At 39.4% G+C, this 24295-nt stretch overlaps 1 protein-coding gene and 2 pseudogenes across 2 annotated transcripts in view; all 3 read left to right on the top strand.

Annotated features, from left to right (window-relative positions):
- GOLGA5 (golgin A5) overlaps positions 1–23452 on the top strand; it is a 33094-nt gene extending 9642 nt beyond the window's left edge. For both annotated transcript variants that reach the window (XM_016205724.2, XM_016205723.2), the window contains exons 6-13: positions 2060–2263; positions 5912–6082; positions 7685–7813; positions 10625–10723; positions 15240–15465; positions 17892–17997; positions 21375–21438; positions 22977–23452. In XM_016205724.2, coding sequence (XP_016061210.2) covers positions 2060–2263; positions 5912–6082; positions 7685–7813; positions 10625–10723; positions 15240–15465; positions 17892–17997; positions 21375–21438; positions 22977–23057 — 1080 coding nt within the window. In that variant the 3' untranslated portion in view covers positions 23058–23452. The remainder of the gene's footprint in view (positions 1–2059; positions 2264–5911; positions 6083–7684; positions 7814–10624; positions 10724–15239; positions 15466–17891; positions 17998–21374; positions 21439–22976) is intronic.
- LOC107531572 (Y-box-binding protein 1 pseudogene) lies at positions 18341–19695 on the top strand (annotated as a pseudogene).
- LOC148094012 (dnaJ homolog subfamily C member 15 pseudogene) lies at positions 19787–21438 on the top strand (annotated as a pseudogene).
- Positions 23453–24295: the final 843 nt, after the last annotated feature.

Raw genomic sequence — 24295 nt, 5'->3', positions numbered from 1 at the left:
AACCAACATTACCATTATTTGATTAAAAACTGATTTGGAGCATCTGGTTTATTCTTTTTATTTAAGCTTTTAGTGATTCCAGTTTAACCTGATTCTTTTAAGACAAAATTGTACATAATATTTAGTTTTACTCTTAAATGAATTTTTGCATCTAGTTAAGTGATTATCAGCCCTGTCTACACATTAGAATCACCTGTGTAGTTCTTACTACTTTCTGATGCCCAGTGTCCACTCTCAGAGACAGTATGAGGTAGGATATAGGTGTTGGTGTTTGGTCCTACAAGATTCGTAGATATATCTAATAGGCAGCCAGAGTCCACTGGTTGAGGCTATGTTTTAAACAGGTGAAAATAGTTTAGTCCAAAATTAAATATCAGCTAATGAGGTTTTTTTTAAAAATTATTGATATATCTTAACACATTATATCTAAAGAGCTACATGTGATATAGTTAATGTTAAAATTTATTAGTGAGATTCTTTTACATTCTTTTTTGCATTCTGAGTCTTTAAAATATGTTTTATACTTAATTCAGTCATTAAATTTTTTCTGAAACATTTGATAGGTATTTAAATTTTATAAAATTTACAGATGAAAGAATATATCCAATACCTAGATTGTTCTAAACATACTCAGAAGTTTATTTTAGTAACAGTTCCTCAAAAAATTAAATATATACTTACCATATGACCTAACAATTCAACTCCTAGGTACATACCTAAGAAAATGGAAAATGTATGTCCATACAAGAACATGTACACAAATTTTTATAGCAGCCATTATTCATAATCTCCCCAAACTGGAAATATGTTTATCAGTTGCTGAGTAGATAAACAAAATATGGTACATCTATACAGGGAGATACTATTCAGCCATAAAAAGGGATGAAGCATTGATTCATTCTAAACATGGATGAACCTTTAAAACATTATACTGAGTGAAAGAAGGCAAACACAAAAGACCACATAGTGCATTATTTCATTCTTATGAAATGTCCAGAATAGGCACATCTATAGAGCAAGAAAGTAGACTGATGGTTTCCAGGGACTGAGAGGGAGGGAGGAATGGGTAGATTTCTTTTTGGGGTAAAAATGTTCTGAAATTAGATAGTGGTAATGGTTGCACAACTCTGTGAATACACTAAAAACCACTGAATTACATACCTTAAAGGTGAATTTTATGGTATGCGAATTATATCTGAATAAATTTGTTGTTAATTGAATTGACTAATTAGTTTTTACATTTAAATTTAAATTAGTTAAAGTGATTAAATGTAAAAATTCCATTCTCATTTGCATTAGACACATTTCACATGCTCAGTAGACATCAGCAGTAGTTCTCTTGCTCTTTCAAAAAAAGAGTTAGTATTGGATCAAAGATTTGTGGGTTTTAGTTATTGACATGTAACGATAAAACTTTCTGACTTCTGCTTCACCTCCTGAGTTTTTTTTAGTGATGACAGCTTTTGAAAATAAGGGTAAAATATAAATCTTGGAACTACATAGGCCGTGTAAATGATAGGCCATGTATTTTCTAAAGTGTGCTTTAAAAGTTTCTAAAGCTAAAAAATTACATTGACTGGCTTATTAGAAAACTTAAAGGGAAAACATTAGCCATGCTGTTTGAAAAGAGATAGCTGTTTACTTATTAAGTCTTCCACTTGTTTTCTAATAGACTTTCTAGTTTTTCTGTAGACCCATTTTCCATTGATCAGCTAATATCAGATCTGATCTAGTATCCAATGACCAGATTCACCTGGGAAATGCTTAAAAAGCAGATTTCCAAAGGTCAGTCTTAGAAATTCTAATTCAGTAAGCCTAGGGGAAGGCCTTGGGTGGCTGTATTTTTAACAACTCCCTAATTGATTTTGATGCATTGCCATGTTTGGGAGCCACTACCTTGGAGTCTCTTCTTTAGTCGCTAACAAATGAAGAATGTTTTTTACTACCTGCCTGTTATGTTGTTGGGCTGAGCTACTAAATCTCATCTGATACCTGAACGGATGGTTGTAAAATATATCTCAAAGCAGAATGTTATAAAGAGGGTATAAATTTGTCACAGAGTGAGTTTGCTGCACGCCTGAGTAAAATGGAAGTGGAACGTCAGAACTTGGCAGAAGCAGTTACTCTGGCAGAAAGAAAATACTCAGATGAGAAGAAGAAAGGTGATGAGCTACAGCAGCAAGTCAAGATGTATAAGTCCAACTTGGAGTCCTGTAAGCAGGAGTTAACTGACTACAAGCAAAAGGCTGCTCGAATACTCCAGGTAAGCAGGAAATACACACTTTTGAGTGCTAAGTTATGCCGGTTAACTGGGAGACACTTTGAGACTCTGTAGGTCCATGAGATGATCTGTTCATGTTTAGCTGGGTTGGCTCACTTCAGGGGCTGTACTGTACTTAGAAGTATTATAAAAAGGGTGAAATGTCTCTTGTTCCTACCACTTTTTTATTTAAAATTCATTCTGCTACTGCCTAGTTCAGGTCTTCAACCTGTCACCTTAGTCACTGTGAGAATACTCATGTTTGTTGTTAAACAGCCGTTCTGTTCTTCCTTGCTGATCCACCATTGAATTTTCCAGAGCAACTGGTCTAGGCCTCATCCAGCTCTCAGAATTCAGAATCGCCTCATCCACCGTTGTCCCCCTTCCTTAGATCTAAGGTGACCTTACCTTCTCTACTAAAAGGACTGTGGTCAACTAGTATAGTTTTTAACTTTCCTTTTCCTCTCATGTTGGAGGGAAAATGTGTCCTTTTTTTTCCCTAGGATAATTTTTCTGCCTAGACATTGACTCCATCTCCTCCCACCTCATTTAAGCGCCTTCTCCATGAGCCTGTCCTCTCTGTCTCTCTGCTGCCTTTCTGGCTCCACTTACTCCAGAGCACATGCTTTCTTAGTGGAAGAACGAAGGACAAAACAGTCCTTTTGGCTTTTTTGACCACTTGGCTCCATTCCCCTGTCCCGTCTCTCAGTGTTGGCCTTACCCGCATCATCGCATATATACTGCCTTCATGTTTAGAATTCCCAGCTTTAACTCCCCTGTGTTTCTGTCCTCGCTGCATTTCTGAAATTGTCTTCTCAAGAGTCTTTAATGGCCTAACTGTACATTTTCTGTCCTTAATCTCACCCGTTTTGGTTTTGGTGGAGCATCTGATACTGTTAACCCTCCTACCATCTTGAAACTCGCTTCTAATGCCTCTCGAACTCTTAGCTCTTTTTCTCTTCCTGATGCTTCTGTCTCTGCGGGACCCTCTTCCCAGTCTCCGAAGAGGAAGAGTTCTCTCAGATTCTAACCCCCTTTAGTCACTCTTTCTTTCTTTGCATTATCATGTGCTCACTCCGTTGCTTCCTCAGTGTGACTTCAGGATGCGTCCTATCCTAACTTTCATCCCTCTTCCAAATGCCTGCCAGGGCTGTCCCGGCCTCCGCACCTGCGCGCCTCATTCTCGTGTCTCGGGAAACATTATCGCCATCTCCCAGGTGCTAGAGCTTGAAACCGCAGCCACCTGACCCCACCATTTCCTTTAGCCACTCCGCCTATGGATTATAAACACCGTTTTGATTCCACCTTCATGAAATACCATGTCCGTCTCCTCCAAACTCTCCTAATTATTTTTGTTGTATCGCTCTAATTTGTTAATTCATTTAAAAGGTACTTATTGAGCCCCTAATTATTCCCTAGGCACTGGGGTAGGTGCTGAGGTTACAAAGCTTAAAAGATATGTCCTCTTTCATAAAAGAGTGTTCTCTTTAGTGAAAGGCATTGCAGTAATTGATAGGATGGAGTTACTGATACAGGAGACACTTAAATCTACTGGGGTGTCAGGGATCCCTGGGGATGCTGTATGAAGAGGAACTTGAAGGCTGAGTAGCAAGACTTGTGGAAGGAAGAGGTTTCAGATTGAGCAGCCTGTGCCACAGCGAGGAGGCCTAGGGGAACGTGGACCATAGCTAGCTCCCTATTGCTGGTGCATAAAGTATTACAGATTAAGAGATAGGAGATAAAACTTTATGACAGAAAGCAGATCATGGAGAGCCTCGCATACCATGCAAAGGAGTTTTGCTTTTTTCTTAAACAGATAATGGTAGGGGACTGGGCAGGTGTTAAAGAACTTGAGCAGCAGGATTAGATTTGAGCGTGAAAACTACGGCAGACGATGACGAGGTTGGGAGAGTTGGATCTCTGCCTGGTTTATCGCCGTGTCCCCAGCACAGTGCCTGGCCCCTAGAAGGTATTCAGTGAACGAATAATCGAAGGGGTAAAGTCTGGGGTGATGAGATGTAGGTGCTAAAGGGACAGGTATCAAAAGTAGTGGTAAGAAACAGGGAGGACCTGCTCTAATCTGAGGATGCCAAGTGGGGACCAGCTAAGGGAAATGGAGGAGTGGAATATGAGACTTGGGGATTTAATTAGAGGAAGGGGGAAATGGCATGGAATCTCGGATGACTCCTGGTTTCTGGTTTGAGTTTGTGAATGCTGTTCCCTGCACTGTAAAGGGAAACAGGAAAGGCAGCAGACTAAGGCTGAGGGAGATAGTGATAAGTTAGGTGAGTTTTCAAAACTGATGTGCAACTGAGGTGAAAATTTCAGGAAGGCAATCAAGAATACAGGCCTGAAGCTCAGCAGAGGCTCTGGGCATTAACCCTGTTGGGAGGTATCTATATAATGTTTATTAAAGAAAATTCTTAGAAAACTTTGAAGAAGTCACCTGTAAAATTACTAAGTAATTCTGCCACATAAAAAAGAAACAGTTTGTGATGGAGAGTGACTTTCAAATATTTATATTTAAGGTGAAAGAGCTGATGGTCCTTGTTATTGGCCTACAATTACAGCACTTTTTGAACTGGTCTTTCCACATCAAGTCTCTCTTTCCAATGCATCCTTTATATCAGGAATCTACAAATTTTTTCTGTTAGGGACCAAATAGTACATATTGCAGGCTTGTGAGCTATGTGTGGTGTCCATCACATACTCTTTGTTTTTATCTTTTATAATTCTTTTAAAATGTAAAAACCATTCTTAGCTTGTAGTCTGTACCGAAATAGGCCACAAGCCAGATGGGAGGCCCATTGACCAGAGTTTGTGGACACCTGCTTTATGCCACTGCTAGATTAAGCCTCCTGAAATGCTTCTCTTGTCATAACACTTCCTGTCTACTTTTTGGTCATTGTTTTAGCCTATCAAATAAAATTCAAACAAATTAGTCTGGCATCTGAAACCCCCACACATTGGTCCTAACATACTCTCTGAGTGCATCTCAATGATACATTCTTATAGGTCTTCATGCTTTTGCATTTTTATGCTTTGTGCTGTTTTCTCTCCACCTGTTAAAATCCTAGCCATTTTTCAAAACCAGCATAACTCCTGCCTTTCAAGTCAAGCCTTCTCTTGCCCTGAAGTGGTTTCTCCCCCTCAGAACTCTATAAGTGATCTTACCGTATCCCTCCTGTCCTTGCATTTATTGCCCTCTACTGGATACTTGTAGCTTCCCTTTTAGTTTATAAGGCAGAGGATACTATTCAAAATGAGAGGCATTAAGTTTATTACACAGGACACTTAGCACAATGCCAAGCCCATCATAGGCGCTCTGTAAGCATTTGTTGAGTGGATTGTGATGGGAAAAATAAGCATGAGAAAGAATGGGAAGAAAATATGAGAAAAATTTTGTTAATGATAAGTTTCAATAATAACATGGTTCTGGAGACTAAAATCCAAGGACATTGTACAGCAAGACTCTGTTGCATTTTTATCCCAATGGATTTAACAATCTGTGGGCTTTTCTTTGGTGGAGGCTATAATTGGAATATTTCCATAGTAGTTTAGTTGGTATATGGTAGGTGATATTCAATACACAAGCCAATCTCTGCTTTCCTTAAAAACATTTCTTTCTTTTTATATATATATATGTAATAGTCTAAAGAAAAATTGATTAACAGCTTAAAGGAAGGATCTAGTTTTGAAGGCCTGGACAGCAATACGGCTAATAGCATGGAGCTAGAAGACCTTCGGCATGAAAAGGAGATGCAAAAGGAAGAAATACAGAAGCTAATGGGTCAGATACATCAGCTGAGATCTGAATTACAGGTAAGATTCATTACAGTTTACTTCAGAGACAACCATTTACTTTCAGCTGTTAGCAGTGTAGGAGGTGCTGCATTCTATATTTTTGGGAAAGGGTATTAGTAAAATAACATGTGGAACTTCTGGAATAATAGCCACCATGTAGAAGTGAATCTAAAGCAATAGGTTTCTTGTCCATTGATTGACTGTCAAGTAATGGGAATAAACATAGGTAACCAGATTCACTCATTCAACAAATACTTACCAAGTGCCCGCCATGTGCCAGGCATCTTCTAGGCTTGTAGTTGTAACAGGGAACCAGACAGAATCTTCATACTTCTGAATCTTATTTTCTAGTGGTTATATACAATTAGATTTCAGCTTGTCTATATAACTGGAACGTTTTCTGATACTAGAGTGGGCTCAAGGATGGTCTTTTAATTATAGTTTCATGCATAATCTTATAATTTATAATTTACTTGTAGTTACTATATTTAGTCTAAGAGTAAATTGAGCCATTAATTTAGATTAAACATAGGGTCTTTGACATAAATATAGGAGGAGTCTCTGAGGGTGAAAGAAGATAAAGTACAGGGTAGCAAGCCTTTAAAAAAAATTCATGAATAATATTCATCTATGCATTAACTCAGAATTATTGATTTGGAAGACCTACATAAACTACAGAGGAAAGTGTGGGAGTTGTGAGAACAGGCTAGCTTGTCTAGAGCATAGGCTTGAATGTCAGATCTGGAGATAGATCCCATCTTTGGCACTTAATAGACACGTTACCTTGCACAAGGCAGTTGATCTTACTGAGCCTTAGTTTTCTCATTTGTAAAATGCAAATAAACAAAGGTTCTTTTGAGGATAAGGACATGTGTAAAGTGCCCTCAGTAAGTAGTAGCTGCTGTTATTTCTGGGTTTATTTTCTTCTTGGCCAACTAGAAGAGCCGGTGAAGGCTATTGTCTTTGCAGTCTTTAAAGTAGGATTTTCCTGTAAATAAGAAAATACAGAAACCCAGAGCTGTGTTCTTTAGCAGTAGATTTCACAGGAAAGCCAGAGGGTGGTTTTTGAGTTTGAAGAATTGAGAATATGACACCAAGTGGAGAAATTTGAGTAAGAAATTTTGGGAAGAATTAAAAGTATAATAGTAATAAAGCTAAAAAAAGTAAAATAATATGCTAAGCTCAGGTAATAAGAGAGGAAAGTTGTATTTTTACTGTTTGTTGGTTACTTATGCACACAAACACAGAGGTTAATTATAACCCACAATTGCAGGGGACTAATGCTGCGAAGTCCTTTTTGATGTTGTATTTCAGTTCTTTGTGTAACTGTTAGCTTTTGAATACAGATAAAAATCTCCCGGAGGGCCACTACTCATGCTTCTTAAACCAAATGGCTTATGTGATGTGGCAGCTATGGTATCCTGTTCATGGATCGCACCGTTTGCCATATTATGTAATGAAGTGTCAGTTTATTTGCTCCTCTTAGGCTGAGACTGTGTCTCGTTCATCTTTGTCCCTCCGGCACCTGCTGACCCCAGTTCATGGTGCGTAATGATTGCTCAGTACATGGTGAACTGAACAGTTAACGATTGCTTTCATATGTAAGATTTGTCTCTTTAGGATATGGAGGCTCAGCAGGTTAGTGAAGCAGAATCAGCAAGGGAACAGCTGCAAGATCTGCAAGACCAAATAGCTGGACATAAAGCATCTAAACAAGAACTCGAGGCAGAATTGGACCGACAGAAGCAGGTGAGGGTTTTGGGTTGATGATTACTGGGGAAGACTCTGTCTGAGACATCCCAGTAAAGCAGCTTCCTGACCTTCTTAAGGATGGGCTCAGAGAATTACTGGTGAAAGGATGCAGGTTCCTCCTACCTTATTAACTGTCCCACACTCCTTGTTTGTTTGTTTGTTTTAACAACTGAAAAATAGAGGTACAAAATAGTTATGGGACTTGTCTGATTTCACACAGCTTAATTACAGAATAGAATAGAAACCAGGATTCCTATCTCAGAGTTTTTTTCCTACTATTATGTCTGTATTATATTCTCCTTGTCAGAGTATATACATATAGAAAACTTAAAAACATCGGTTGATTTTCATATCTTACTAAATTTGTACTTTCTGGGAACAGCAGTAAATACTAGTTAATAGAAATAGAAATACAACATTAGTGCCATATTAGACTGCTTTTTCTGTTTGAGAAATAGTGTTTATACAGATTATTCTTACAAATCATGGTTAAGATTCTGTTTCATTGTTCAATTAGTAGTTGTCTGCTCCCCAAGCTGAATTATCTTACTTTAATGCACTTATGTAATAGTTTTTTGGGGTTTTTTACTTACATAATTATTTTAATATTAACACAGTTAAACATGTTTACAGACACATATTCAGAATAAGATTCTATATCTAATATTAATATCTGTAATTTGCTGAGCAATGGCATTGTTATAGGCAATTAATTTACATTATCTTTTTTCATTCTCACAATAAAATCACTACCCTGTTTCTTTTAAAGAAGAGAAAACTATCCCAGCTTTATATATTTATGTCCTTTAAGGGTTTTTTTAATCTTCACCCAAGGACATGCTTAGAGAAAGGGCGAGAATCAGAGACAGAGAGAGAGAGAAACATCAGTGTAAGAGAGAAACATTGATTGGTTACCCTCCCTGTGATCCCCAACTGGGGATCAAACCCACAACCCAGGTATGTGCCCTGACCAGGAATTGAACTGGCAACTGTTGGTGCACAGGACAACGCTCAGCCAACTGGGCCACTCCAGCTGGGTGGATTTTTTTTTTTCATTAGGGTTTATTATTTCTGTAACTGGTTCACTTCTCAGAGAAATACTTGTTTTTATTATGAAAGTAGCACTTAAATCTGTTTTCTGCATATTAAGAGAAAAACTGAGTAGCATCCTGCAGGGTACATCATAGGCTATCTTAATTTAATTACAAGATTAGCTCTCCTTTCAGAAATTGCATTTCAGTTTACTCAAGGAGCTGTTATATATTAAAAAGCAAGAAGTTGATGTTCTTGATGGTTAGTGAGATAATTTTTACTTTATTATGGTGGATGGTTTTAACTGCATTCACTTCCAGAGCCCTTCTTTATTATTTATTCATTTTTAATCCTCACCCAATATTTTTTCTATTGCTTTTCAGAGAGAGTGGAAGGGAGAGAGAGAGATAGAAACATCCATGTGAGAAGGACACGTCGATTGGCTGCCTCCTGCACGTGGCCCGACCAGGGCTGGGGATTGAGCCTGCAGCCGAGGTATATGCCCTTGGCCAGAATCGAACCCTCAGTCCATAGGCTGACACACTAACAAGTGAGCCAAAGCGGCCAGGGCCCAGTGCCCTTTCTTAAATGACGGAGTTAAGTAGAAGAAAGTAGAGCTGAATGTAGTTATAGGCTGTTTACTTAGTAATCCGATGTTCTAGATGTAAAGTACTTAATCATAGGGTTAAATGTCCGGTAGTGCTCTTTATTAGTCTAGGTAATTAGGCAAACCTGTAAATTGTTATTCTCCTACCCTAATTGCCTTCCTCATTTTCTCTCATTTCAATTTTTACAGTTTGGGAAATGAGCAGGTTAAACTAAATGTCTGAAGTAGTCTCTAGCAGTTTAATTCCTTCTCACATTTATGTCTTCATACAGCTCCCTTTACTGATTTGCCAGCACAGTTAAGCATAATACTTTTTTAAATTGATACATAATTGACATACGATAACCTATTAGTTTTAGGCATACATTACAGTGGTTCGATATTTATATACATTACAAAATGATCCCCAGGATAAGTCTAGTTACCATCTGTCACCATGCAGCCAATATAATTGGCTGTGTTCCCTATGCTACATAATGCTTTTGAAGGTACTTAGCTAACTAATCACTTTCTGCCCTGGAACATGCTTTGTTCTTAAATCCCGACTTGACTCTGAATGATCGTACCCATTGTACAGCCTGGCAGTGCATTAGTGCAGTTGTTAGTGAATCCGGAGGTATTCCTTGTTTCTCTCTCATATTCTTTTATTAATGACAGTGCAAAAGAGGTACAAGCCATTGGCTGATACAGATAAGCACATGAAAAGCTGCTCAACATCATTAACCATTAGGGAAATGCAAATTAAAACCTCAGTGAGATAGCACTACATACCCAACTAGATTAGCTACACTTAGACTAACAACACCAAACGTCGGGAAGGATGTGGAAGAACTGGAACGCTCTCGCATTGCTGTGGGTATGCAAACAGTTCAGGGAACAATTTGCAGGTTTTCTTTCTTTAAGTTAGACATACACTTATATGATCCAGCAGTAGTTCTAGAAAATGAAAACGTATGACCACATATAGACCTGTGCTTAGACATTCATATACAAATTGATACATCATGCTGAAGTATTAGCTTTTCATCAGACCCATCCAGATCTCATTTATTTGTTCAGTACATACTCGGCACATACTGAGTGTCTCCTGTGTGTAAGGCACTGATTTGAGTTCTTAGGATGGAATAGGGAATGCTGTTTTAACTTTTATTTTGTGCCTCACTTTGTAGGAATTCCATTACATAGAAGAAGATTTGTATCGAACAAAGAACACATTGCAGAGCAGAATTAAAGATCGAGAAGAAGAAATTCAAAAACTCAGGAATCAGGTATGTGTCCATATTTGTAAATTGGGCAAGGATAACATTGTGAAGCTACATTTTTTTCTAAAGAATACAGTAAGACCTTTTTCCATATTTTCACCTGCGTTTTCTTGTTGCAGTAGTAAGATGTTATTTTTATTTTTATTTATTTATTTATTTATTTATATTTTTAAAAATATATCTTTATTGATTTCAGAGAGAGGAAAGGAGAGGGAGAGAGAGAGATAGAAACATCAATGATGAGAAAGTCACTGATCTGCCACAGCCCGCAACCTGGGCATGTGCCCTGACCGGGAATTGAACCCCGATCTCCTGGATCCTAGGTCGATGCTCAACCACTGAGCCATGCCCGGCCGGGCGTAAGATGTTATTTTTAACCAGATGTAGAATTTTTATCTAGTGCCAATTGAGTCTGCATTTGCTGTTTTCTATGGTTGGCTGCTTATAGAAGTATCTTGTAGCAGGAGTTACTCAGCGAGATGTGAATTATTTCTACGCCTTGTACCTTCTAACTTCAGTGGTGGTTGTGCAGATTGCCAGTTCCATAAATGTGGTTTCTCTTCCTAAGAATAATCCATAGATAAATCTTCCTGTTAACAATTGATAGGTCTTTTCATAAAGTCAGCAAGATCTCTTTATTTTTAAAAATTTTTTTAAAAATATGTTTTTATTGATTTCAGAGAGAGGGAGAGAGAGATAGAAACATCAATGATGAATCATTGATTGGCTGCCTTGTGCATGATCGCACCCTCAGCTTGGGCATGTGCCCTGACCAGGAATCAAACCGTGACTTCTTGGTTCATGGGTCGACACTCAACCACTAAGCCAAGCTGGCCGGGCAGCAAGACCTCTTTTTAACTCTGAAAATGTGAAACCTACAGAAAACATTGTGTACCTAGCACCCAGATTTACCAGACTTGATTATTAGCTGACAGAATCATGTATTCAGTTACCCTAGAGTTGTAGCTTGTCCTTTCCTCCCTTCTCTTCAGATGATTGACTTAATAAATAGTGGATTCATTGATCATTTAAATAACATATCTAAAGATTGATTAATTCTTTATTACTTAGCTAATGACTTAATTTGAACATGAAAACTCAAATTTTAGTTTTTTCATGTTTTCAGATTTCATAATAGTCCATAATTTAAAATGTTTTAATATATTTTAATTTTTAGAGTGAGGAACTGACTTGAATGTCCTCTTCTTCTTTGCCCATATTTGTGAAATACTTACAAATGGGTACATGACTTGCTAGCAGAAAGTCAAAGAAAATAAAGGCGCATAAACCACCAGTTGGTTTAATCCTTAGATAAACATTCCAATATTTATTAAATATTTATTGGATACATACTCTGTGTAAGAAAGTGTGCTATTTTTGTTAATCAAGAATTAACCATACAAGGATTTCTCTTAAAGATTTTTCGTCCAAGTAGAGCAGAGAAAAACCTTTGGCTCATAGAAGGAAGTTGGCTTGTACAATTTAAAAAGAGATCAGCATCTTAATACATTGCAAGAAAAAAATACCCCCAAATCAAAGTGAGTTAAGATTTATTCTGAGTGAGCAATAAAAAAAAAAAATGCTGCTTCTACTTATTACCTTTGGCCTCTGAGGAGAAAAGTATCTTGGTTTAAAACAAAAGTACATTGTGCCTGGCCAGGCGTGGCTCAGCGGTTGAGCGTTGACCTAGTAGGATCCAGGCGATCAGGGTTCGATTCCCGGTTGGGGCACATGCCCAGGTTGTGGCCTCGATCAATGACTCTCTCATCATTAATGTTTCTACCTCTCTCTCCCCCTCTCCTTTCCTCTGTCTGAAATCAATAAAGATATATAAAAAAAACCCAAAAAAACATTGCTACTTTGACTCTTTTCATTCTTTAAAAACGATTGTATGGGATTAGATAAAAACATGGGGGAAAATGAACCTTGATCTTTAATCCCTAATTAGACTTTAAAGTTATCAAAACTTAACTTGGACTGGAGCTAGGCCTAAACTCTAATGCTTCTAGAAGAAAATAGATTCTTTTGCAATTTGGGCTAAGACAGATTTTGAGGGGGAGAAAGACACAAAAAACATTAATCATAGAAGAAAAAATGGCAAAATTGGACTTCATCAAAATTAAAAATTTCTACTCATCAAAAGACTTCATTACAAAAGTGAAGAGGTTAGCCATAGACTGGGAGACGATTTTTACAATACGATATTTACAATGTATCTGAGAAAGGATTCATAATCAGGATAAGAACTCCTACTAATATAAAAGATGCACAACTAATTTTTATTTATTTAATATGTCTTTATTGATTTCAGAGAGAGGAAGGGAGAGGGAGAGAGATAGAAACATCAATGATGAGAGAGTCATTGATCGACTGCCTTGTGCACACCCCCCACTGGGTATAAGGACACAAGTGTATGCCCTGACTGTGAATCAAACCACGATCTCCTGGATCATAGGTTGATGCTCAACTGCTGAGTCACACCAGCCAGGATAATTTTTTTTTAATTGACAAAAGACTTGGATAGATACTTCACAAAAGAAGCTATGAGTTGGCCAAATAAGCACATGAACAAGTGCTTAGAACCATCAGTCATCAGGGAAGTGCAAATTAAAACCTCAGTGAGAAATACCACTGCACATCCACTAGAATGGCTAAAATTAAAAAGCTTGGCAATACCAAGTGCTGTAAGGATGTGGTACAATTGGAACTCTCCTACACAGTAAGCATAACCACTTTGGATAAGGTTAACATACAACTGACTCCTAATTCCAGATATTTGGTCAATATAAATGAAGCCATATGTCCACAAAAATACTTGTACAAGAATGATTATAATAGCTTTGTTCACAATTAGCCAAACCAGGAGACAACTGAAATGTCTATCTATAAGAAAAAGGGGAAACAAATTGAAAACTGCTCAGCAATAAAAAGAAACAAACTCCTGATGCAATAATTCAGATAAAGCTGCTTAAAACCACACACAAAAGCTTTCATACTGTAGATTTCCATTGATAGGAGATTCAAGAATAAGCAAAACGAAATTCTGGTGATAGAAATTAGAGCAGTGGTAGCCTGGGAGCGATGGAAATAGTCTCTGTTTTGATCTGGGTGTTGGTTACACTTTTGTCAAAACTCACTGTGTGCTTAACCTCTGGGTATTTCACTTGTATGTAAATTTTACCTCAACTAAAAAATACCGAAGTATTGAGTAAGTTGATTAGGGGATCACAGTATAGTCTTAAAATTGAGCATTCCTATTTAATAATAAGTAACTTTTAGTTCATACTCAGTATAATTCCATTCATTAGTTATTTGTTGTAGCCTAGCCCTGCACTTAATATGTGGGCATGCTGCAAGGGGTTCAGAAGGAAGGAAGCTAATTTTTATTAACTCCCTACCATATGGCAGATACTGTGTTAGATATTTTATATATTACATCATTTAGTCATTACATCCTAAGAGCAGGGAAACAGGCTCCGATTTGTAGTTTGCTCCAGGTTGTAGCTAGGAAATGGCAGAGCTGAGGTTTTAAACATAGATTGATCTAATAGCCTCTTTTCAAAACTGTTGATTCAGAGAGTGACACTGGCTCTCACAGAGCTGACTTACAGTTTCACTGAGGAGGCAAAATTGACTCCTTTAAACAATGTTACCAGAGTGACTGGTAAATGCCACAATAGTCTGTGGGAGTCTAAAAGATGGCTGAGGTCAGCTTGGACTAGAGGAGTTGAAAAGGGCTTCAAGGAAGAGGCTTTGAAGGCAGGTAGAGTCTAGATGAGAGGAGGGGGACTGAATTTTCCAAACAGGTAAAATGTGGTCAGCAGAGCGGAGACTGAATGGGCGTAGGGGAAATGGTGACAGATTAGAACAAATAGAAGATGGCATGAAGGAAGTTACTAAGAACCAACTGTCAGCCAGACCCTACTAGGAAAATTTTTATTTAACATCCCTAAATACCATGTGCAACAGGCACCATTGTCCTCACTTAACACATGAGGAAATAATTCAGAGAGGTGTAGCAGTTTGTCCTAAGTCCGATAGCTAGGAAACGCAGAGCAGAGATGAAAACCTCAGGTAGTAAGGGGTCTTTGCACAACTTTTGAGTTATGCCAGTCGAAATGTTTGAACTGTGTTCCGTGGATCAGTGTTTTCAGATATTTTTGACCATGATGCTACAGTAAGAAGTAAGATTTATGTCGTGTCTCAGTACTCACACAGTCTTACAACGTACAAAACTAATACAGAAGGTTCACAATATAATACTTTCATATACTTTGTGCTGTGCACTCTGATACATCCCATTCTGTTCTATTTTTTAAAATGCAGATTGTGAACCACCAAGTTGATTTTGTGATCCACTAATACAGTTTGAAAATTGCTTCTGTAGATAATGAACGAATCATTACAGAGTTTTGAGAAATCAGTGAATACCACAGTTAACCTGTGGGGATGTAGTTATGTGGTTTCTGAGTTGTATGACTTTAGTTTTATGTAATAATTTTATCAACACTTTGCCTTTCAGCTAACCAATAAAACCCTAAGCAATAGCAGCCAGTCCGAGTTAGAGAGTCGACTCCATCAGCTGACAGAGACCCTCATCCAGAAGCAGACCATGCTGGAGAGTCTCAGCACAGAAAAGAACTCTCTGGTCTTCCAGCTGGAGCGCCTCGAGCAGCAGATGAAATCTGCCACTGGAGCTGGTAGCAATGGGTCTTCCATTAATATGTCTGGAGTTGACAGTGGTGAAGGTAAAAAAAAAAGAATCTCAAACATTTTGTTGCCTTAATTTCCAACCTTGTTAATTTAAACATGATTTTGAGAAGTTAAAGAAAGACAATTTTTATTGGAAAAAGAGGTTCCATCCAACAGAGAACTCACTTTTCTCCTGATGTGAGGACTGAGCCATGTGCTGTTTGATATGATCATTAGTGAATTGGACTGTGGACTGATTAATATCCATCATTAGTGTGGGACTTGGAGGAAAGAGGCCTGAGGATCAACAGTCATATTGAAATACATATGACGCTCAGTAGGATGTTGCTGACAAGGCAGATGATTCAGTAGAGGGACTTACAGGAATCTTAAAGCAAAATTTGCTTCAATAATCTTCCAATCCATAATTATTAATATTAAAACTAATACATAGTTACATAAGTATATCCATGCTTTATAATTCTAATAGAGAAACCTGTATTCCCAAAACACATATTCAAAAAGAACGTTAAAACCCTAGCTTGTGGCGCTCAGTTGGTTGGAGTGTTGTCTCTCACACTAAAAGGTGTCAGGCTTCGTCCCAGTCAGTGCACGTACCCAGGTTGTGGGTTCAGTCCTTGGTTGGGGCACATGTAGTAGCAACCGATGATGCCTGTCTCTGTCTCTGTGTCTGTCTCTCTCTCTCTCCCCCCTCTCCTCTCTTCCCCTCCCTCTCCCTCCCTCCCTCTCTCCCTTCCTGTCTCCCTTCCTCTCTCCCTTCCTCTTTCTCTCTAAAAAAAAAAAAAATCAATAAAAACATATCCTTGGTTGAAGATTAAAAGAAAAGGGTTGGGAATGTTAAAGATTTTAGTATAATTTCAACAGATTTAATCTTGGAAAGTCCTTTCAGACTTTTTTCTTGTATATGTTTATAGTATCTGTTTTATTGATCTTTAACTCTTCATATAAATATATTTTCATAATATATTTTATACAATAATTTATATATTGCTTCATAGCAGTCTGTCTTGTGAAAATACTGTTATTTGTTTAATCAGTTTCTTTATGGTTGAGAATTTAGATTGTTGCCAATTTTGTCAGGTCTTTTATTTTCTTAGGATAAATGATTTAAAATGGAATTGCTGGGTCAATAGGTATACACAGCTGAAGGCTTTTGATTTTTGGTGCCAAAATCAGCAAATAATTATTAAATGCCTGGTTTGTACCAGGCACTGTCCTAGGTATTAGAGATACAGTGGGCAACAAAAGAGACCAAAATCTCTGCCCTGTGGATCTTGCATTGTGGTGGTGTGGGGAGGAGCACAGGTGGGGACACAGATAATAAATGAACGACGGAGATGGTGGAGTGTGCTGCCGAGGAAGGGAGACATGTGCCAAGTGCAGAGACGGGTCAAGGGAATCTCATTGAAAAGGTAGCACTTTTATTAAGTCCCATAGGAGGTAAGATAGTAGACAGGAGATCTATAGGAAAAGTGTTCCAGGTATCCAGAAGTGCGGTTGCAAAGGCCCTGAGGCGGTAGTGTTGCTGGCATATTGCAGGAACAGCAGGGAGGCCAGTGCAGCGGGAATAGGCTCAGTGAGGGGAGAGGAGTGTAAGGTGAGTTCAAAGAACTTGGAGGCCTGTAGAAGTTTTCCTCTGAATGAAGGGGGAAGCCCTTATAGGGTCTTGAGAGGGGTGGCTGATGTGACCTGCATTTTAACAAGATACAGATGGCTGCTGTGTCCAGAATAGACTAGAGATAGCCAAGAGTGGAGGTGGGAGACCTGGGAGGAGCCATTTTGTTAACCCATATAAGTGATGGTGGTGGTTCAGACCAGAGTGAGGATTGTGAGGATTTATTTTAAAGGTGGCTGACAGCATTTGCTGGCAGATTGCGAAGTTTGACAGGAAGAAAGGAGTCAAGATTTTTGGCCTAAGCAGGTGGAAGGATGGAGTTATCATGTTCTGTGATGGGGGAAATTGCAGGATGAGCAGGTTGGCGGCAGAGGCAGGAAATCGTTCCATAGTCCCGGGCATGCTGAGTTTGAGGTGTCTGTTAAGACATCTGGATGGAAATGGAATAGGCAATTGGGAGTGGTCTGGGCTGGAGATGAAATGAGGGAGTCGTCGGCTTTGTAGAAAGGGTGTCTGCCTCACTCTCACTAGCGTAGGAGTTAAGTGCCCATTAATACTATCTATTGTCAATACTTGGTATTTATAAACTTTAATTTTTTGCTAATTTCGTAGAGAAATAATTTTTCTAGTTTTTAAATTTTGATTTTTTGGATATGGAAGTTTAAACATTTTATATAATCAAGTTTATCTGTTTTTTCTTTATGGTTTTGAACTTAGATATAATACTTAGGAAGTTAGCCTTGAGAATTTCTTCTATATTTAATATAATGTATATTCAACTATAATTTTGTTAGAAAGTTCATTTTGATGTCTGTATAGCCATTCATTATTTCCTTGTTTAAACAGGCACACGTCTGCGAAACGTTCCTGTGCTTTTTAATGACACAGAAACTAACCTGGCAGGAATGTATGGAAGAGTCCGCAAAGCTGCTAGTTCAATTGACCAGTTTAGGTAAGTCATGCCAGTAACAAGTGATGGACCAGCAACTATTTTTATACCTTTTCCAGTGGTTTCCGTCTCATTGTGAGTCCCATCGGGCAGAACTGATGTTTAAAGTGATATTTACCTTATTCCTTTCATGATATTTCAGTATCGTGAAATTGCTCTAACAGGTGTGCCAGTGCCTATTCTTTATTGAAGATGTTAACCCTGACCATTTCTCTTCTTTCTATAATAAACTCTATTTAAAAACTCTTTAAATTTCATTGAGAAAGAGTCTCTCAAATGTAAAGGCATCCATTTGAATGTTTTATGTTATAATTTTGTCATGTGATTAGAATAAAAGATGCTACTAATGAACAACACGAATTGTAATGTTTTATATATATTACATAAATAATACATAACTTATGTTGTGTGTATTTGTAAATAAACTTTTTATACTAGCAGACATCCATCTTATATAGAAAACATTTTAGCTTTCGATCGGGAGTGGAGAGTGGACCCCAGAGAGCCCTGAACAGCCCCACCACAGCCACCAGCCTAGTTACCATCACACCCCAGGAGGAGCCTCAGCTGCCTAGCCAACCCCAGTCACCACCACGGCAACCGTGAGCTACGAGGCCGAGACCCAGCAGCCACCTGCTGCCCCTGTTCTCAGTGCTGCCGACACCAGGCCGGCACCATGGGCAGTGGCACAGGGAGCGGTGGCCCGGGTGGCCTCACGTCCTGGACACCTGCCAGCAGGGACAAGATTATTGCAACGAAGGTTTTGGGGACAGTAAAATGATTCAGTATGAGAAATGGATGTGGTTTAATCAACAGGAAGGACACCAAGGAAGGCGTATTTGTACACACACTGCCATAAAGAAGAACCACCCCAGGAAGTACCTTCCAGTGTGGGAGCTGGAGAGGCGGGAGTTTGATGTCATTGAAGGAGAAAGGGTGCAGAGGCAGCGAATGTTACAGGCCTGGTAGAGTTGCAGTGCGAGGCAGCAAACAGGCAGCAGACTGTAAGCAGTGTGCATGCTCTCCATGTCACAGGGTTACTAGAATGGCGACAGTGGGGAGAGCCTGAGGGATCGGAGAGTGCTCCCGAAGGCCAGGCCCGGTGCGCCCGGCCCTATTGCAGGCGACGGTTCCCACCTTACTACTCGCCAAGGCCCTGTGGGTGCCGACCTCAGCGTTCCAACCCTCCTGTGCAGGGAGAAGGGATGAAGGGTGCAGGAGGACAAGGAAGACCGGTGAGACAGAGTATGTATTGGGGTCCTCCTTGACAAAGAGCCTAGTGAGGATGGCCGTGAAACAGATAAGCGAACCAAGGTGAGACCCAAGGTCAGCAGCACCTCAGCCTCCGTACTGCCGTCACTTGAATTACCCACGCAGGCACCCAGAAAACCCTAAGCCACAGGTGGCACTGAGACAAGCAGCTTGATCCACCAGCTGAGAATTCATCTGCTCCTAGGCTGAGCAGGGTGGGGCTGCGGTAAATGCTGACTTACCATCTCTACTATCTGGTTTAGTCATCCAACAAGAAGAAATGATTATCAACTTCCAGCGCTAAGGAATGAACAAAAGATTGGAGCTGAAGATCTTAAGTGCTTGCTTTTTTGCCCGTTGACCAGCTATGCATCATGGGGTTTTTATTATTTTTACCTAAAGATGTCTCTTTTTTGGTAGTGACAGAATTGTTAAAAAAAAAAACAAAAACCTGGTTTTTCTCAATATACCTTTAAAGGTTTTTTAATTGTTTCATATCTGGTCAAGTTGAGATTTTTAAGAACCTCTTTTCATTTGTAATAAAAGTTTCCAACTTGATTTTTTTCAAAAAAGTCAACAAACTGCAAGCACCTGTTAATAAATGTCTTAAATGTCAAAAAACGGCTTTAGGTCTCCCTTGGCCATATTGCCATGGCTGCCGTGGAGTGTCACCCCCGCTGGCAAGGGCTGGCGTATGCTGAGTACGTGCCTCCCTCGACCAAATGGGCGGATGTGGAGGTCGACCTGGGACTGGCAAGAAGCTTGGTAGCTGTAGGACTAGGTGTCGTTGCAACTTTTGCATATGCAGGTCACTGTACATTTCAGGTATGGAAACCTCTAGAACAAGTAATCACAGAAGAAGATTTCAGCACCAACCTTTCATCCTACTGTAAGGAGGATTTGAACAGAAAATGAGTAGGCAAGAAGCTAGTCTTATTTTGGGAGTAAGCCCATCTGCTGCAAGGCCAAGATTAGAACAACTCACAGGAGGAGCGTGATTTTGAATCACCCAGATAAAGGTGGATCTCCGTACTTAGCAACCAAAATAAATGAAGCAAAAGACTTGCTAGAAGAAACCACCAACCATTGATTGGTTTTCAAGGACTCTGAAGGAAAGAAGGGGGGACTTATGAAACAGTCCTGCAGACTTAACCTGAACTATTCCCATCGTCATTTTCATACATGCGCTAACCACAAATAACAGTTTATTCCACTGTTAAGCAGTATAATAATAAAAGATTAATAACCTGTCTTACTATCTTTTAAAGGAAAAAAATGTTTTAACAGTTTTTATATAGCCTTGATAAAGTTCATGTCTAAATATCCTACTAAACTCTTTTGTCTTTTAGTGTTTATAATTAAACACAGATTCAATGCATAAAAGAGCAATTTTTCTTACCTTTATATGTCAGAATATAGCTGTGGTGTTAAAAATGAGGGTTTACTGAAGATTCTGGAAGCTATGACCTAGAATGGCGGTCATTATTTCCAAGTTAATAGGCACACCTATTTCACCTATTCTTTTATTCAACCTACATAGTAATTTTTAGGGGCATTGTGCTAGTGGCAGTGAAAGAAGCAGAAAGGTATAAAAGAAAGGTGTACTTGCTTGTACCTGTGTCGTCTTGATGGGGGAAAATGTTGTAAAGAGACGTGAGTGGTAAGGTCTGGGCATCATAATTGCTACTCACATTTCATTTGTTTTAAGAGTTTACTTGATTTTCTATAGTTTTGTGTCTTTTAGAAGCATGTATCCATACAAAAACGTTCAAGAGTAGCCATTTGTAGATTAATTCCAACCAGACTTTTTCCTATTTGTGTTTCCACACTTGCCTTAGGTTTTATAATTTCTTTAGTTCCTAAAAGAAAAATGATTTCAAGAAGGGACCGAGTTGTTTAACAGCTAAACCCCAAATAATGGTAAAAGTATTTGTTTACACTATGGCATTTCTCTATGAATGTCCCAAGTAGTTATTTAAGAATCTATTGTAAACAAGTCTTTTTTATGGTGGCCACAGAACTAGGATGAGTGAGGGAAGTGTTGAAAAAGCATTCTTAGGTATTGCCACAGATAGAGCTGTCGTCAGTCTAATTCTCCTCTCTTCTCTCCACCCCCACCATTTGTACAGTATTCGTCTGGGAATTTTTCTCCGAAGATACCCCATAGCACGAGTTTTTGTAATTATATATATGGTAAGTGAACTTGTTTAAAAAAACAGTGCTGTACTTGATTTAAATCTTTTTTTTCAGCTGCTGGTCTTTTCAACTAAAAGTTTAGCAATCAATTTTGAAGGAATAGAACTCATTTTCGGTAATGCAGGTGAAGCTGACAGTTTGTTATTTCTATATAAATTGCTCAAAGACTTTTCCTGCAATAAAATTAACTTCAGTGCAGTTTAACAGTTGCTCTCATTTCTAAGCCCCTCTTATGATAAAAATACAATACAAAACAATCTGTTTCATTTTGATCGTGCTGTAAAGTTGCTTTCAGGTGTTTTGATTTATTTTCTAAAAAGGTCTCAGGGTTGAGTTGATTTCTTTCAGATTTCTTAGCTCTGATAATGGTTACACTAGTTAGGCAAGGCATTTCACGTGTCCTGTGGGCCTTAAAAACTCACTAACTGGCACTGGCTGGTGCGGCTCAGTGGTTAGAGTGTCGCCCCTGCACCAGAGGGTCTCAGGTTCGCTTCCCCGTCAAGGGCACATGCCTGGGCTGCAGGTTTGCTCCCCACCTCCTGGTTGGGGCGTGTGCCTGAGGCAGCCAGTTGATATGTCGATGTTTCTCTCTCTGTCCCCTCCCTCCCTTTCTTCCACACTCTGAAAAATCAATGAAAAATCCTCAGGTGAGGATTAAAAAGCCAGACAGACCAAAAAACCTCACTAACTGTTCCGAATGGGGATGCTTAAGAAGTAGTTGAGTTGAATTAAGACAGACATTTTTTCTTCAAAAGAAAGACAAGCATACTTAGAAATTTCTCTGTGATCCACTAGAGGGAAGAGTTATTCCTTTTTTAAATACAAAGTTTTTCAGAGGGGGATGGAGAGAATGAAAGGAGTAAGATTGCATGGCCTCGGAAAGGATTCAGGAGGTGCCCACATCGGGTTAATTTTCAGGTTGGAGGTTTTGAGAGACACGTGCTCTGTGAGCATGAGACTGGTCACGCTGCACCGCAGGGAGGCAGGCACTGAGCGATGGAGCCGCACTTCGTTGCCGCACTGCCACGAGGGAGGGAGTGGAACTGTGCCCCTGGCGGTCCTGGGCTGGACCCCAGATCACCTCTGACACCTGGCACAGTATCCCTGTCAAGCATGTCTTCCCACCCCTGTCACCAAAGCATGGCCAAACCCGCCTTCACAACACCAACAATAACTTCTTAAAAAGCCTCTCCAACCACTTCGTGTGTATCTAGCAATTTTTATCTTGCCTTCTACTCTGTTACAGCCGCCTGAGTGGTTATGGGTGCACATGCTTATTGTGAGCGAGTTGACTTTTCTCCCCTTGACTGGGACATTTGTAGGTACTGCAGCTCTGTTACCCTCTGTCGGTTGTACATCCGTTTCTTCATTAATTGTCCCATAAATGTGCCGAGCCCCTGGAATGTTGTCAACACAGTGCTATACACAGGCAACTAGGACGTGCCCCCCCCCCCCCCCCTCCCCGCACCACACAGTGGGCCCGTGGTGAAGATTGAATCATTGGCTAATCCACACATTGTCTTTTCTTTCTCTAGGCTTTGCTTCACCTCTGGGTCATGATTGTTCTGTTGACTTACACGCCAGAAATGCACCATGATCAACCCCATGGCAAATGAACTGGACCCAGTTATTGCAATGAGTGGTTATGTTTTTCGAGACTTGGGATCTGCAAAAGGTCAATTGCCTCAAATTCCTGAGGAGGGTGCACAAAATTATTTTATCACTACAAGCTTTTAACTTTTTAAGTTATTATTACAAATACTCTTCTACCAAAATCTTCCTCTAATTTCCTTCAAATGGTAAGAATTTTTAAAAGAGACGGATGATAATTTAGCAAGCTCAGCTCTGCTTTTTCTGAGGTCGGTGGTTCCGTGTATATATGTACACACAGAGATGCTGGGTGGCTCACCTGTCTACAGACCAGCCTGTATTTTAGTGACGCTCATTATGGGTTGTAATCAGGGAAACTAATTGTATTTATGACATAAATAAAAGGTTTTCTTTTTGATAATTCAGTCTGCTTTTGTATTTTCCTATATTTAACTTTGCAAATGTAGATTTACTTTTTTACATGTTAAAGGCCTGATTGGTATAAATCTTTTTATAAACATAAAACTTACTGTGCATTTTTCTTTTTAAAAAAAAGTTTCTCATCCCTGTTAAACCAGACCGTTCCAGATGGCCAGATGAGAGAGCCGGCCAGCAGCAGCTGGTGTCGCTCGTGGTTGGTTCCCGGTGGGCTGCCCCTGCCCGGCGTGTGCACGTCTCCCTTCCTCCCACCCCGCACCATCTCTTTCCATTCTCTCGCGTCATCGGCTCCCTCTGCCTCTTCTCCTTTCCTTCATCCTGCTGCTCCAGCCTGCAGCTCAGGGCATCCATAGCCCCTGCTTGTAGCATTCAGGAGTCAAATCTGTTGCAGTAGCCTTTGCATTTTTGAAACACTCCAGTGCAGAGATGGTGTGGAGTTCATCTTTGAAGAGAGACATTTTCTTTGCTCCAAGTCCAATATAATGTCTGCTTTGGCTTTTCTTTTTACCTACACATCTGAATTCCTGTTCTGTCCTCTGGATTCTGGTGTCCTCTATTCATATGTAATTGATATACAGGGTGGGGCAAAGTAGTTTACAGTTGTCCGTATGGAAAACAATACAATCCTGAATAACTAATACAAGAATAAATAAACTCTGTGTTTCACATACAACTGTAAAGCGGGGGAGTCCTATTAGGAGCGTCTCTGAAGCAGCCTGTGGTGCCCAACCGGAAACCTGGCCAGTTTCTGTTCTTAGTGATGGCTCTACTATGACATCATTGACCTGTGACTTTAAAAAGTGTTCAAAAGTTTTGGTACACTAGT

Source organism: Miniopterus natalensis, chromosome 1 (genome assembly GCF_054644295.1).
Source record: "Miniopterus natalensis isolate mMinNat1 chromosome 1, mMinNat1.hap1, whole genome shotgun sequence".
NCBI classification, from domain to species: domain Eukaryota; kingdom Metazoa; phylum Chordata; class Mammalia; order Chiroptera; family Miniopteridae; genus Miniopterus; species Miniopterus natalensis.
The sequence above is the reverse complement of the archived record's forward strand: the minus strand, read 5'-3'. Positions and strand labels throughout refer to the sequence as shown.